Genomic DNA, 16,571 nt, shown 5'->3' on the forward strand with positions numbered 1-16,571 from the left:
ACGTCGTGAACGTCGTGAACTACGTCGCTGCTCGGGCGCGCCGTCCGCTGCTACTTCACACCGATGCCGGTGCTTTGGTTTATTAATTTTGTCAAGAGATGGCGCAATTCGTAGCATATATTATATATATATATATATATATATATATGTGTGTGTGTATGTATATGTATATGATAACGTTTCTCCCAGGTGTATTCTGCTCGCTGACCGCCTGCGAGCGCTCGCCATGCGCCTTCGGCAACTGCTCGCTGGCGGCGGAGGCGGGCGGCGGCTTCAGCTGCGCGTGCGCGCGCGGCTGGCGCGGCCGCCGCTGCTCGGAGCGCGTGCGGCCGTGCGCGGCGCGGCCCTGCAACCAGCGCGGCGCGTGCGTGGAGCGCGACGGCGCCTTCCTGTGCCAGTGCAACCCCTCGTGGAAGGGCAAGAGGTGCGTCAGTTCATATGTTCACGCTGCAATATCCCACTGCGCGGCGCGGCCCTGCAACCAGCGCGGCGCGTGCGTGGAGCGCGACGGCGCCTTCCTGTGCCAGTGCAACCCCTCGTGGAAGGGCAAGAGGTGCGTCAGTTCATATGTTCACGCTGCAATATCCCACTGCGCGGCGCGGCCCTGCAACCAGCGCGGCGCGTGCGTGGAGCGCGACGGCGCCTTCCTGTGCCAGTGCAACCCCTCGTGGAAGGGCAAGAGGTGCGTCAGTTCATATGTTCACGCTGCAATATCCCACTGCGCGGCGCGGCCCTGCAACCAGCGCGGCGCGTGCGTGGAGCGCGACGGCGCCTTCCTGTGCCAGTGCAACCCCTCGTGGAAGGGCAAGAGGTGCGTCAGTTCATATGTTCACGCTGCAATATCCCACTGCGCGGCGCGGCCCTGCAACCAGCGCGGCGCGTGCGTGGAGCGCGACGGCGCCTTCCTGTGCCAGTGCAACCCCTCGTGGAAGGGCAAGAGGTGCGTCAGTTCATATGTTCACGCTGCAATATCCCACTGCGCGGCGCGGCCCTGCAACCAGCGCGGCGCGTGCGTGGAGCGCGACGGCGCCTTCCTGTGCCAGTGCAACCCCTCGTGGAAGGGCAAGAGGTGCGTCAGTTCATATGTTCACGCTGCAATATCCCACTGCGCGGCGCGGCCCTGCAACCAGCGCGGCGCGTGCGTGGAGCGCGACGGCGCCTTCCTGTGCCAGTGCAACCCCTCGTGGAAGGGCAAGAGGTGCGTCAGTTCATATGTTCACGCTGCAATATCCCACTGTTCCCCTCCCCGTGTAGGAGAAGGATCAGGGCTTCGCTGCGCTATTAACGATGTGCCATCATTTCATATTTAACCAATTCCTACTGAAGCACGAGTTTATATACAATTTGTGAGTAAAATGCAATACAATACAAATATACTTTATTGTACAACCAGAAACAATACGTGTAACATAAAATATACAAGAAAATAAAAGAAAATACCCGCCTGCCCAGCGTGGTGACTATGGGCAAAATACATGAGTTCACGTTATTTTTGGCGTAAACTTATGGAGGCCTATGTCCAGCAGTGGACTGTATAGGCCGTAATGATGATGATGATGAAAAAAAAATAAAAAAAGCAATGTATCCAAAAGGCGATAATATCGCTAAAGAGCGATCTCTTCCAGACAATCTTTAGAAAAAGGACACGAAAAAGAATAAAGCGATATAGAGGTGTACATCAAAATAATAGATATTATGAATATATACGAAATGTACTCTGTAACGTGAATAACAATTATATAAGGGATGAGATTTTTACAGAAAAATTATTTTACAACAGAATAATAAAAATATGTTGACAAAACATTTTTTGGGTCTAGGGCAAAGTTTTGTTATCAAACTATTTAATATACACCAAATTTGGTATCACAGAAGAGTTTCAGCCCGAACAAAACATTTTTCAGATGCGAAATCCCAAACCCGACACCGAACATCGTGGGTCTCGGGACAAGAATGATGCAGGAGCCGTTTTGGCTCGGTCTGTTCGCGGTGTTCGTCGTCCTGGGCATCATCGGCCTCGTGTGGTGCGCCAAGAGACACTTCCCCGAAAAGATCGAGAAACTCCTCGCCGAAGAAGCAGACAGATGCGCAAGACGTAAGTTCAGTTTAATATCCCACTTTCATTATTGGAGGACAAATCTTTAGGCTTCAATAAACACGGAAAGAAATTAGAAATGATCAAATAACGAATAGCACACTACCAATTTAACAGCTTTTTCACATTTTTCGTAAGACAAGAATATATAATCGTTATGGAAACCATAGATTCGTCACCGTACATTTATGCTTTTCTACATGTTTTTATCAGATTTTTCCGCATTTATTCTATTTTTTAACGCACTGTCTCTGGGATGGTAAGACACCTTTTGGATAATTTGTTTCTTGTATGTCTTATTTCTTTCTATGTTATAAAGCGATACCATAAACTGGTCATTACTATACTCAACACATTGCAAGTTGTTACTTACGTATCCATTAATATACACATCTTGAATTTTATTCCTTCTTATTTTATACAAAGTTTCTGGTACTCGCAAAGAACACAATTATTTTAGCTTGTTTTTCAAATCAGTCAGTAACAATTCATTTGTTAACTGTTAAACAGTTAACCTAACCTTTAAAATTAAAGAAATTAATTCCCCAGTATATATTTACTGTGTTTCATTATTCTATTCTTCTTTATAATAAATGTATTCAATTTATAATTTAATATGATATTAATATAAACTGGAAATATCATTGCAATCACTTTCAACTACTGATCTTGATATATATTTTACGTACTTGAATATATTGACAGAAATTAACAAGATAAAATAATTGTGTCTAGATTTGTTTGATGAGGCTTTATTTAATAGCCGGGATATATATATAATATACCCGTATATATGTGGCGAATAGTTCCATCTATGAAAGCCAAAATCCACATAACTTACATGGACCAATCAATGTGTAGTCAGATATAATAATTGTTTCCCGTTTCCGAGCTAATGTAATAATGTCCATCGATGTTAACCTTTGGCCGTACCTCTCCCAGTTCCCTCGACCTCCTCATAACTCTTCGACTATTCCGTTGGCACAGTGTCCCGCTTTCTGCTCCGATGGTCGTGGGTTCGATTCCCACCTCGATTCTGGGTATAATATATGTATCTATAAATGTATGTTTATTGAATAAAAAAATCTATTTATATCAATCAGCTGTTACCTATAAGCATTAAGCTTACCTTAGAAACAGACGATCGTGTGTATATAAAAAAAAGAGAAAAATATGAAATATTTCGGTCCCGGCCGGCTCGCGCTAGCGCGCGGGTACGCCGCGGTGCCGCAGCGGGAGGCCGGCGGCGCTAGCGACTGCGCGTTTGTCCACAGCGAGGGCGGCCGAGGCGCCGCGCCGCGCGCTGCTCACGCGGCTGGGTATCCGCAAGCCGTCCGTGTCGGGGCTCGCGCGCCCGCGGGCCGCGCGCACCTTTAGTTTGGACGATCTCTTAAAGCCGCCGCCCGGACGTAAGGAGCGGAGCGCGTATGACCGTGCACTCCGCGATCGGACTCCCCCGTTCACGTTTCCATCGAATCGTCCATTATTCTTGTCATTTTTTTTTTCGTAGCGTTTCTTCTTATTTGTCTTTTATCCGTGTCGATATCTATATTATTGTGTCGAATAATTTTTTTTCTACTTTTTTGTTGTTAAACACTACCTTTTATCTGGATCCGCATTAAGTGTTTTCCGTGTGTCATCTTTGCCGAATCGATACTAGATTATGATTTGGTATTTGCTTTATCGATCATTTTCGAAATTCATAAGTTTCGCTCATTTAACGTTCGCCTCGTCACGTTCGCAAACATCAGTCAAGCATAGCGGAGCGCGCGGCGTATCTGAGCTAAATGTTTTGAATGTACCCCGCTGTTTGAATGATTCTTGGTGTGGAATGCTACCCCTTTAACAGTCTCGCTACAGACTAAAGATACATGAGTGTATGCACCCCTAACTATGCATTTACACAAAAACAACTACTGTGTAGACGCTCCTTCCTTCGTTAGCACCTTTTTAGATCGTCCAAATTTTCCACCACATTTTTTATCGTCAATGTTTTGTAAAACTTTTTGTATTCAATTTCTCGTATGATGCTACTCTTTTCTTTACTTACTGTATTTACTTTTTAAAATAATTGACGATATGAAATTTGGAATTAAATGTTCAAGTGATTGTTGCTTTAGCATGCTCTGGACATTGTTCTACGCTATTTACATTTATGTATTGCCCCTGCCAATTTTTTGCTTTGTATTGATGTAAATAAATATATATTTAAATTAGTCTTATATAACTATAATGTCGTATAACTTTGTCCTTTAAGGTTGTATAGCTACGATAAGATTGATGTAAAAAAAGGTTACATATGGAGGTAATTCTACCCTCAATTGTTACATAAATGACTTGTTCACTTGAAAAGCGACTTTGTTTATTTGTTTTTTTAACCGACTTCCAAAAAAGGAGGAGGTTCTCAATTCGACTGTATTTTTTTTTTTTTTTTTTTTTTTTTTTTTTTTTTTTTTTTTTTTTTTTTTTTTTTTTTATGTATGTTACATCAGAACTTTTGACCGGGTGGACCGATTTCGACAAATTTTCTTTTAATCGAAAGGTGGTGTGTGCCAATTGGTCCCATTTAAATTTATTTGAGATCTAACGACTACTTTTCGAGTTATATCTAATAATGCGTTTTTACTTGATGCTTTTTTCGTCGACCTACGTTGTATTATACCGCATAACTTTCTACTGCATGTACCGATTTTGATAATTCTTTTTTTGTTGGAAAGGGGATATCCCTAGTTTGATACCATGATAAGGAAACCAGGATCTGATGATGGGGTCCCAGAGAAATCGAGGGAAACTCTCGAAAATCCGCAATAACTTTTTACTGGGTGTACCGATTTTGATAATTTTTAATTTAATCCAAAGCTAATATTTATCATATGGTCACATATAAATTTTATCGAGATCTGATAACTAGTTTTTGAGTAATCTTTGATAACGCGTAGTTACTTGACTATTTTTTCGTCGATCTACGTTGTATTACTTGTCGATGTAATTGAAGTCGGTTTTTTTTTCGTTTGCGAGCAAACACAATTATTTTTCCTAAATAGTAACTATAGCTATACAACCATTAGATGTAAATTTGCATTATCTAAAGTTTTGATAGACAATTCTACTTTACACAGTACAGTTATAACACAAATTTAAATTGGCACGTTTAAAGTTACACTTTCCTAACTATAATGGCACTTTATCCTAAAGAATTGGCTTCCATTAGATGCACTTACTTCTTGGTAAAAATTAAAGGCATGATAGTTTTTGAAAAAAAAGTCTTTCAAATATTATTACTTTTAATTCGATTTTGTGATAAATAATTCGATATTTTATAGCAATTGTCATGAACATTAAATGTCGTAGCTTCGTAGTGATTTGTCCCATTGTTAATATTACATGAATAATATTTTATACAGGGTCTCCGTCACCTCGTAAGAAACGCAATAACTCAACCCCAACAAAGAAAAATGCAGCAGAGAAAAAGCAAATTTTGCAGCAACTCATAAGCCCAGCGCCAGCTAATGATCATTCAAAGAAAATTACTATGGGGGAATTGATACAGATGTCAGAGAAAAGGACATTAAGTACAGTAGAAAGTGCGCCAGCATTCGTAGAATATGGAGTAGATAATAAAGATACGTCATTCGCTAGTGAAGCTTCATCACCATCCACATCACCTTCCATGCGACAGATATCGGATCCGAAATTAGAGAAAAAAGTAACTTTTGCGAGACTATTAAACAAAGTTTCAGCGGAAATGAGTTCTAGTTCAGACGTAGATATGGTTAATACAATTGCTATACCTATGGCAGTCATTGCAAATAGAACTATTAAAGCTAAAGCTTCTAGCACACCGCCTTCGCCGGGAGTAGAAATTAGATCACCTCATAGCACATCGAGTAATCAGGGTAGCGATTCGATGTCGAGCCTTGACTTGACGCTAGCAAATACAGCTCTAAAGAAATATTCAAGGCGAGTACTTTTGTACAATATATTAATTTCTAGATGTATTGATTCAATGGACCAATACTATTTTACCTTTTTAATGTTGTAGAACACCAAAGATTTCAAGTGCTGATTCAATATTGGCCATGTTCAGAAACTTTTCATCGTCAGCAGCAATTGTTTCTCGAGCGTCGTCTGGTGGTATATCGGCATCTAGTACTCCGACTGCGTCCTCTCCTCAAGATGATACAGTTGACGCAGATGATATATCTCTAGCTTCCTCACATATTCCTTCTCTTGCACCGGATTCACCCGTTTCAAGACCTCATACTACTATAGAAATACAGGTATTTAATAGTAGTTTTTTAAAACACATAATATGTACAAAAAAATGGATCTGATTTTCTGATAACTAATTTTGTTACAGGTTGTAGACCCTCTTAGCTCTCATAAACCTACATCTTCTGGTAACCTACTGCATCCACCTTCTATCCTTCTTGAAGTGCCTAGCAGTATAAACAAATGTCTTTCTCCAATCCGTGAGCTTCCGACTCCATTGCCTACGCCTCTTCCTACTCCTTCACCCACGCCTTTACCTTCACCGCGTATGCCTCGTGTAAAATTAGAGTCAGAATTGAAAAGCGATTCGACGATCACATGTATATCTCAAAGTGAAGATGAATTAGAGGATAAAGTTGAACGACCAACATCTGGATTGAGATTGAAGGTATAAAATATTTTTAAAATCAGAATTGTATTTAATCTATATTATATTTATACACTAACTTTACTTTCAGCTACGACAGCCAGCATTGAGTACCGATACACCGACGCCGTCCACTCAAGTGACTGATTCACCAAGTCCGAGCTTCACACATAGCCAAGATTCTGAAAGAGAACTATCTTCTCCTTCACCCGCTCCACCGTCCCTCAGAGTTCCTGTTCTTACCATCGAGCGTCCATCTCCGGGCTCTCCTCCGCCGAGGAGAACTCCACCTCAATTAGATTTTCAACCACCTCCTCTAATAACAGTTACTTACAATGCAAGCGAAGAATCTGACGAACCTCTTTCTCCAAGGCCGCCACCACCAACAGCAAACATGTGCTACTTAAGCCCATTCTCAATGTCGGCGAGAGGAGAGAGAGCTCCTTCTGAATCAAATTTGTCATCATCGGGATACAGTTCTATGGCGAGTCCAGGGCCTTCGAGGTGTGGATCCAGTAATCCTTTATGTCCATCTGAAATGGAAGATCCGGGATCAGGAGGTGGCCCTTCTTGTTTTCAATCACGAAGAAGGCCGTTGATGAAAACTAACTCAAGTCCCGCGACATCGAATGATGGCACAAACGAAAGACGACGAGGTCGATCCGATTCGGAAACTTTGTCTGACGATCCGTTACTAGAATCAAATGATGAAGGTATAGGTACTGACGAAAGAGTAGACGACATCCCTTCTAGTGCAAAAGAAATGAAAACTTTATCAGTTTTAAAGGAATCTTTAGAGATACCACAAACAACATTGTGTTCGCCAAGTGGTGTTACAAAATGTACAATAGTGAAGTGTATAAGTGTTGAAAGAGGTCTAGATGAAAGGGCTAGCTTAAAACCACCAATTCTTTTTGCTGAATGTAGTCGTCCACTGAGTCCTGTGAGTTCGAGAAGTGAAAGTCCATTAAGTGACAAAACTGGTCTAGGTAGGTTTTCCCCACAGTTTTATGGGCGTCAACTACCATTTACGGACTCGGATGGTCTTTATGATTTTCCGAGTTCAGAGTGTGTTAGAGGCGGCAGTTGTAAGAGCGGAAGCAGTCCTCACAGGAAAGCTGGAAGAAGAAGAGACAGAAGGACATCGAGGACGACATCTCACGAACCAGCTGGAACAGCGAAATCGACTTTGCCTCATATGCCGCATTCTATGCACAATTTATTAGAAGTGAGGATATGATCTTTTTTAACTGTATCTGAATTATCGAAACTGTTGAGCTTATTTCTCATTTTAATATTTTTAGGTACCTTGTTGTACCCGAGGGCGTAAAGGAGGCAGACGTAGGTCAAGATCTCAAGCGCCGGCGCTAACTACTTCATCGTCCTCTGAAGAGTCTGTGTCCAACGCTTCAGTAGCGTCCGTTGCATCAGCGAGGGAACTGAGGCTGCCAGATCTGGATATGCAGGTTATATAAAAGAATTTCACTGCTATAAAAATACTTAACTTATGAATAAATATTTTAAAGCGTTTTGAAGTAAGGAAATTTACAATATTTTTTTCTATTTTTAAAATATAAAAAATTAACTATACCTCTTAATTAATTTCACGTTAAATTAATTCCATGTAAAAAGTCTGAAACTGATTTTGTTATTACTCTCGATTAAAGAAAAATAATAACTGATTAATATACTTTTATAGAGTAATAACGGAATTATTTAAAAAATTAATTCTGCTTTTGAGCTTCAATGTTTTGAATAAATGTGATTTTGTATTCTTCTAAAAGTAATTTGGACGCACAATATTTTAGCACACTACTGGTTATTACAATTCATAGCTTGATTAGCTTGCACTGTTAACGATTTCTTTTCAAAAAGATACTTTGGCAAAGAAGTACTTAAATGAGAAAGTATACAAATAATTAGAGATGAAACGGATATCCGGTAACTATCACTATCCGGCCGGATACCGGATAGTAATTCAGTATCATCATCATTGGCCTTAGTCCGTCTATTGCAGACGATTTAGACAATAGACGGTGTCAGACAGACACTGTCTCGCCTGGAACACTCTTCAGAAAAACGCAGAGTTGCCTAAGCCCTGCGCCACCCTCTCGACCTCACTGGCTAGGCCCACAGGAACGACGAGCCCATACGTGTGGAGCCAGTTCGGCTGTCTTGCCGTGTGGAGCCTCTTCAGGAGTCTTTCACATTTTAGAGCTATGCCACGAATGCTAGACGGAGACCCCACTCCGGGTTTCAAACGAAGTTTTCCTTCACCAGGACCCTGATGATTTTGAGCCAGGTTTATCCCTCGGTCGCCATTTACGACCCCGATGGGAGGAAAGGCAAATGTGTGCGATACACCAAACAGTTAAGTTCCGCCGGATATCCGGAGGCTGGATATTCGGCTATTCGGCCACATGGTTGGCCGAATGGCCGAATATCCGGTATCCGGTATCCGGCCAAACTGCTATCCGTTTCATCACTGCAAATAATTTTCGTAATATATGATATGAGTAATTCAAAATGTTAAGTCAAAAATGAAAGTCACGAGTCTTCGATTTTTAATATTTTCTTTTCCATTTTTTTTTATTGTGGCAGAAGAATTGTATCGGTAAACAATTATATTATATTAATAAGATCTTTGCCAGGTATCTTTTTCAGTGTGATTGTACCCCGCTTGTTTTGTTCAGTTTTCGCCACGTGTAGTGTTTTTGCAGCCAGAGCCCACGAGACTCAAGAAACCTCTGCGGCGGCAAAAATGCAGGAGCTCTGAGGTGATTTCGAGTAGTATGTCTACTGACTGTTATTGTAAAGAAGTTTAGATGCAGGTCGTCATATTTATCAAAATTTGCGAGGACCCAGTATTTTATATTGAGGTAAAGGGTTTTCAAAATTGTATTACCTATAATTGAGAATGGTGCACTTTATGTGTCTTAAACAATAACGGTCAGTACAAACATTTGTCGTTATAATATGGGATTGGTTTTCCTTTTTCCCAATTAATGTTTTTAAATGTGTAGTTTTTGTTAAATTTATTCTATGCCTTTTTATAGGAACAAATAAATGTTACTTTTCATTATAACATTCGATAAAATTATAATTATAAACATACTTTTTTTCTCAATAACTTCTATTTACTTCAGAAATAATTATGCTTAATAAAAAATACTGATAAAGATTGATATATTACAGGACACGTCGTCAAAAATTTCGTCGAGTCTGGACCTGACAGAAGATTCGCGCAAGCCAGTCAAAGTGAGCAAGTTACGCACGATCGGGAATCAGATAAGGTTTAATACACACTTTAAAGATATCGTTATATAGATTTACAATGTTGATAATTTTGTTTCTATACTTAACTACTACTGAATAATATATACGTGCATAGCCTCCAATGGACAGCTTCAAAATGAGTAATGTAATAAGAAAAAAGAATTCCTACGTTAATTATTTAGTTGGATAAAATAGCTAAAATCGATATAATTACAAAAAAACTGGTGGTATTGTGTTCGCCGGGTCAGCTATATTATACATACACAGTTAACGTCGGAATAATTTATTTGTTATTTCTTTATTCAATCAGAAATATAACACTTTTCAGATTCCTTCGTCGTTTAGAAAGAAGTCTAAAAATGAGAGAAACCTACCCCGCGATATCAGACGACGAAGGCGACGAGTCCTCGAGTGTCACGTCGCCTCTTCTGCAAGGGAGGAAGGACCTTAGTCGCACGCCCGCGCACGCGATATCCGCCCCTCTCCTCAGCGCTGCAAGGCCTAAAATAACTCGACAGAGACGTTACGAAAAGTCCCTTTTTGCCGATGAAACTAGAACATTTAGTGCTGCTCCGGGACACGATAATTCCGATTAATTTTAACGATTTATAAGTGATTTAATGATTTGATGATGATTCTCTTCTTTTAGAATATTACTGATTCATCATATTTTAAATGAACAAAAATGTGCGTAAATGTAACGTTAAATCAATCGGGCAAAAATCCATAATGCTAGCGTCTAAGATGGCGGCGAATTGAAAATTATACAATATTCTAAGGTAATGTGATATAATGTAATATATGCGTAAAAGTAGTAATGTTGTTATTACGTAGTGTTTAAATGTAATTTTTAAAAACTTACAAATTGTTCTTTTTTCATCTTACGTTACGTTTTGATGTCTTAAATTTTTCTAAGTATCTTAAATATTTTGTAAATATATTTCGTATAGCAATAATTCATTTTATAAGTCGTAAATGTTTTATTATAAGATGATACGGTTTAATAAATTAAAAATATCTTATGAATAAACGTAACGTTCTGTTCAGTTAGCGAATACCTACTCATATGCAATTAGGGTGCGTTGGAGTAAACCATGGCCAATTTTATGTTAAAAAGAATTTTTATCTCTTTCTAGAATGCTCAATACTTATGTCTATAAATATAATCCATTATTTTTGAATAATATTAACATGTATAAACATGTTCATTCATACTTACCATAATTGTTATCTTTTGTACAATTTTCAAGAAAATATTTATATTCCCAAGTTTTAAAAGATAGTCAATTAGGCATATTATTTTACTAAGATAAAAAGGTTTTTTTACGATATAGATACAGATGTTTTTGTAACGCGTGTTCCCAGGTTCTGTTGTATTCCACAATAATATTTCACGACATATGACTCTATACTGAAGTGTATGAACAAAGCATATTCAACGGTTCTGAGACATGAGTCTATCTCCCAAATTTATTCCAACGCATCCCTCCGTGTTATTTTAAAGAATCTTAAAGCACCTCGCTTTCATGTCTCGTTTCTAATAAAATATAATGTATAATAATGTTTTTTGTAAATATTTTCAAAGTTATTGCTCAAATGCATATTTTGTGAGTTGTCTTTTGTGCACTATTTGCTACTTTGTAAATACCTGATATTGTTTGAAAATGTAAATACCGGGATACGAGAGAAAACAAATATTCTTTCTTTATAAGCGTATTTGCTAAAAGACTTGTAAATTGTTAGTTTCTAAGTCGAAAAAAAAAAACAAATTAAAAGGCCCAAAAAAAATGTATACCAAAATGCACAATTACTATAACTCTTGTATACAATATTGTGGATGTATTTGAACATATATATTATAAAGCTTAGTCTATAAATATGCTCTCTATATGCACCATTTTCATAGCTATCACAAAACGTCATATTAAGTATTGTTAAATTTAACAAAGTTTGTAATCTCGACCACACCGATCAATCTCCTTCGTGTCTTTTCTATTCTACTGTCTACATGGCATTGGCAAAATTATCTGTATGCATTTCAACACAATGAGAAGCAATTGCCGCAAGCTTGAGAACTAATGATTGTAACAAAATAAGTCTACAAATTAATATTCCACCAGAAAATAAAGTAAAACCAATAAAATTCTCATTGACTTAAAAACAATTCATCAATGTCTTGGTAATGAAACTTAAAGTAAATGTAACGTCAGGCTAATTTCGTTGTTTAATGTTATAAAATTGCTAAATTTCTAAAATGAAACAAAAAAAAAACAGACAAACTTATTGTCTAACATTTTTTTTTCTATTTAAAATTAAATTCATCCGAAATATTTTACCATAGAGCACAGTAACACACAATATATTTGCCCTATAAGTAAAAAACTAATAAAAATATGTTTAAAAAATAAAACAAATTAATAAAATTCCAGATTGATAAAAAATAATGATAGTGTTTATAAAAATAGTAAATGTAATGACATTAGTGTCATACCCAGCAATAATAATGTGATTAATCGGTTTAAAGACTGACGTTTGTGTGTTTGTGTGTCCGTTACATAATATGTGTTTCAATATGTATATTAAAAATGTCTTTATTTCTGTAAAAACAGCATAATATGTGGTTAAGTATACGCATTCTTTAATTATTAAAAAATATCGCTTTTTTTGCTCAGCACATCTTTTTTTTCAAGCCTAACATTAATTATAAAAAAAATGTAAAAACTTCCCTTTCCTTTAATACTATTACTTTCCATTTTGTTTTTATTCATTTTACAAATATGGCTACGGCTTGAGGTTTGTATAATTAGTTTTACTATAAAAATTAAAATAATGGCCTGTTTATGGAGACTGATTTTCTAATACTTATTCTTAATATTTCAATATCTTTTTTTTTAATCTATTGCACCATATTGCCTATTACTGTTGAAATTTTGAATTCTTAAACTATATCAAAAACTTTCGCGCTAAGACTTGGCTTTCCTAGTAAAAACGCTTTCAAAATCTTATTAGTCTGGTAGATATCAGTTATTTTTCTATTAATTTTGTGTTTTATACATTTTTGAAAATGTTTTCGAAGAAGTTTCACAAAAAAGAAATTCTTAGCCCTATACTGAAATAAACGGTAAATTTGAAGTAATTAAGCGAAACCCCAATTAAAGCCTCTTTGCTGAATTTTAATATTAAAATTGAATTATTTTTCGCCACTGCCACTAACTACACTATACCATATTATATGCAAAAAAAAATATTTGTTATTGTTTTGTTGTTTAATTGTTTATTATTTAAGTTTATTTTGTTATATTAATTCAACGAATGCATACTCAACCTTTTTTAATGTTACGTAGATTTAGTATGTAGGAACGATATTATTTATTAAATACCTATAGATTAATCCTTAATTATATTAAAAACATTAATAACAATAAAATCCATGGCACCTATGACCTTATTCTTATAAGCAATATCTTAAATTAAGTGACGTGCTGTGCACTTGTATTCCTAAAATATAATAATTAAAAGCTGTGATGGGGAGTGTGTAGCGATAGTCTATGACAAAAAAAAATGATAAAACTAACGCCTAGAGATAAAATAAAAATATATCGTTTTTACAGCACATAAAAACTCCTTTAACTTATTTTTTTATAATAAAACAATAATCCTTGATACTTGAAACAAATTTAAGCAAAAAAAAAACGGTTTTTATTAATTTCCGTTATTGTAACACTTGGCTCGAATTTATAAATTCCAGTTATAATAATAGTCATGTTGTAGGACCATTGATGTAATTTAAGAATAGTTCACTTACTATTAAGAATAAAGTGCACCTTTGTAGGCTAAGACTCGCTGTAAGATCCTTCTTTTTTAACAACTATTATGAGTTACCTTTTTAAATTTTTAAATTATTTTTTACATATTATTTAGTGTTAAAATTTCAATTTAAATTATGATATTTGTTATTTATTGGGTATGGAAACATTTCTTTCCTGATAATTAGTTTTAATCGAAATATTCTACAGCAACATTATTTTTCTATAATTGTTTATATATCGTTAATTAACATTAAAAAAAAGATTATCTATTGTAAATAAATGAAATTTTACACTATACGCATATATTTGTTAAGATGTATAATCACTATAATTACCATCTATTCACAATGTAAAAACAAAGTAAATTAAATTTTGCTTGTTATTATAATTTGAAGTTTTCCATTTTATCACGCCTATCTATACGTACTTTGCAACCCTACAAAAATATGATCACTTTTTTTACTTATTTATCGTATAAATAACAAGTAAATTTATTACAAGTGGAATTTGAAGCCACGTCCTTTTCATAAATATGAATCTAAATAATAATAATTAAAAAAAAAACAGAATTGTAGTTTATTAATTAAGGAGAAACAGTCCCTGATCGTCGAATGTACCTGCTGGTTATTTCTATTCGTAACTTATGTGCAGGATAAACTTTATCTACAATCGGTAAAAACCAGTCTTTAAGGTTTTCATAAAAAATATTTTACTGTCAAAAGTGTTTAAGAGGGTACTATGTGAATAACAAAAGAACCAAACTGCAAATTTCCATATTTATTTAAAGAACAAGTTTGCTCAATATCTTACAATTTCAATTTATATACATAGAAAATATTTTAAAATTACTTTTACACATTAATTTAAGCACACATATTATGCACATATATAAATGTGAACGTTACTTTTATTGCAATAATACTCAATAATTTTTTTCAATGAAAATTATAAATAAAAACAAAAACGTTTTGAACCGATATACATCGAGAAAGAAAAGTGATGAATATTTTGAGGATCGCGAAAAATTGCACCTTTATTATTTACATAATGAAATAAAATAAAAAAATAAAAGAAAAGAAAAACTAGTTTCTCAATAAAAAAAATCACTACGTATTTGGGCTAAACCTAAAAAAAAATATTTTTCTTCTTATTCTACATATCACAATATCTATTATGTACATGGTTTTTATAAAAAATAAATTGTGCTTTTGCATATTAAAAATAAGGCGGTTTATATTTAGCAATTATTTACTACCAGTGTGTAAAATCTGAAAATTGAATTTTTTTATTCATTATCTGATTGTCTTGATAGAAGCTGTTTTGCGAACTGTTCACTGCTCTAATTTCAAATAATAATGACATTTTCCAATTTTCTGCGCAATTTTGCTTATTTTACATTCGGTAGGAACTTTCTACAAGGTACAAAAAAAAATATACTGGCAAATACTGTTCAACCGTTTCCTAGGTTTGAGGGTAGCAAAATAATTAAAGAATTATTTTTATTTGTATAGATATATTCCCTGCTATTTTTTGCAATATCCATCCTTACGTGACATTGGCGAAATCATCTATGCTATTTCTGCATTATTGAAAGCACGGTCTTATACACAGGTCGTGCAACTACAGTAGTGGGGGCGCGTCGGCTTAATGATTGCGCTTTTCTTTTCAATTTACGGGCACCAGAGGCATGACGATCGATTGGTGTGCTGTGCAACTAAGACAGAATAGCGTTCTGTCGCTTTCTATCCCACCTAACGATTTTTTAAAATATAACCAATTACAATGAAACGTCACTCAATATAACCAATTACAATGATGCGTCACTTAATATAACCAATTATAATGAAGCGTCACTAAACCGGCGTGCCACGTCACCGCACCCGTCTATAGCAGTGACGCGAGAAGTGAATTCACGCATTCACGCGAACGAAAAGTTATGACACTATCGTACTAATCTCTCACCATTGAATTTGGGGTTTAGTTGCATGCACTGTATATAAGACCGTGGTTGAAAGCCATCAAACAAAAAAAAAAAAAGAATTCTCGGTGCAAATTTCAAAATGGCGGCGAAGATTTCCCAAAAATTGTTTACGAAATATTCGCTATTTTTTACAATATATTAAACGATAGATTAAGAAATGTTTTGCATTAATTAATAAGAGTATACTATAATAGAAATATACAAGGGAATAATTTTTTTAGATGACTGCAAAAATAACACAAAGATTTGGAAAGTGAGTTGCATTTTTACTTTGAGTACTTGACATACAATAAATTTGTTTAAAATATGAATCAGTTTATATTTATCAAAAGAATCCCCGCTTATAAAATGTATAATATAAATAATTCGACCTTTCGCACTAATTACCACACATGTATATTCATGCAACATAGAAATACAAATGTATGAATACAATACACAATAGAAATGTACAGAATACACAGACATATACTCTTATATGTCTGTGACAGAATACAATGAATAATTCAGAATTAAATTTTTAAAAATCTAATAAATAGTTTCAATTACTCTTGATACCTGTTAACTTTTTGGTAATAATTAATTATCGAACTTGTGTACATACGTTACCTTTTACGACAACACACACACACACATTTACAATAGCAATAGTCCTACCTAAATAAAAGCTACACAAAACATTGCTAAAGCAATTAAAATTACATTCTATCCAAAAGGACAATATGTCGCCATATTGTCGATTTAAAGACATTCAAAAATTAAGTTTTTACA

The 16,571-nt window shown here is 35.7% G+C and overlaps 1 protein-coding gene across 1 annotated transcript in view; it reads left to right on the plus strand.

Moving 5' to 3' along the window:
• LOC123659436 overlaps window positions 1–10,606 on the plus strand; it is a 212,892-nt gene extending 202,286 nt beyond the window's left edge. Inside the window, exons 22-33 of the mRNA XM_045594650.1 lie at window positions 190–424; window positions 1,905–2,095; window positions 2,556–2,575; window positions 3,384–3,504; window positions 5,500–6,055; window positions 6,138–6,375; window positions 6,456–6,755; window positions 6,826–7,962; window positions 8,039–8,200; window positions 9,455–9,511; window positions 9,930–10,027; window positions 10,339–10,606. Coding sequence (XP_045450606.1) covers window positions 190–424; window positions 1,905–2,095; window positions 2,556–2,575; window positions 3,384–3,504; window positions 5,500–6,055; window positions 6,138–6,375; window positions 6,456–6,755; window positions 6,826–7,962; window positions 8,039–8,200; window positions 9,455–9,511; window positions 9,930–10,027; window positions 10,339–10,606 — 3,383 coding nt within the window. The remainder of the gene's footprint in view (window positions 1–189; window positions 425–1,904; window positions 2,096–2,555; window positions 2,576–3,383; window positions 3,505–5,499; window positions 6,056–6,137; window positions 6,376–6,455; window positions 6,756–6,825; window positions 7,963–8,038; window positions 8,201–9,454; window positions 9,512–9,929; window positions 10,028–10,338) is intronic.
• Window positions 10,607–16,571: the final 5,965 nt, after the last annotated feature.

The sequence above is a fragment of the Melitaea cinxia genome, chromosome 14 (genome assembly GCF_905220565.1).
Source record: "Melitaea cinxia chromosome 14, ilMelCinx1.1, whole genome shotgun sequence".
Lineage (NCBI taxonomy): Eukaryota > Metazoa > Arthropoda > Insecta > Lepidoptera > Nymphalidae > Melitaea > Melitaea cinxia.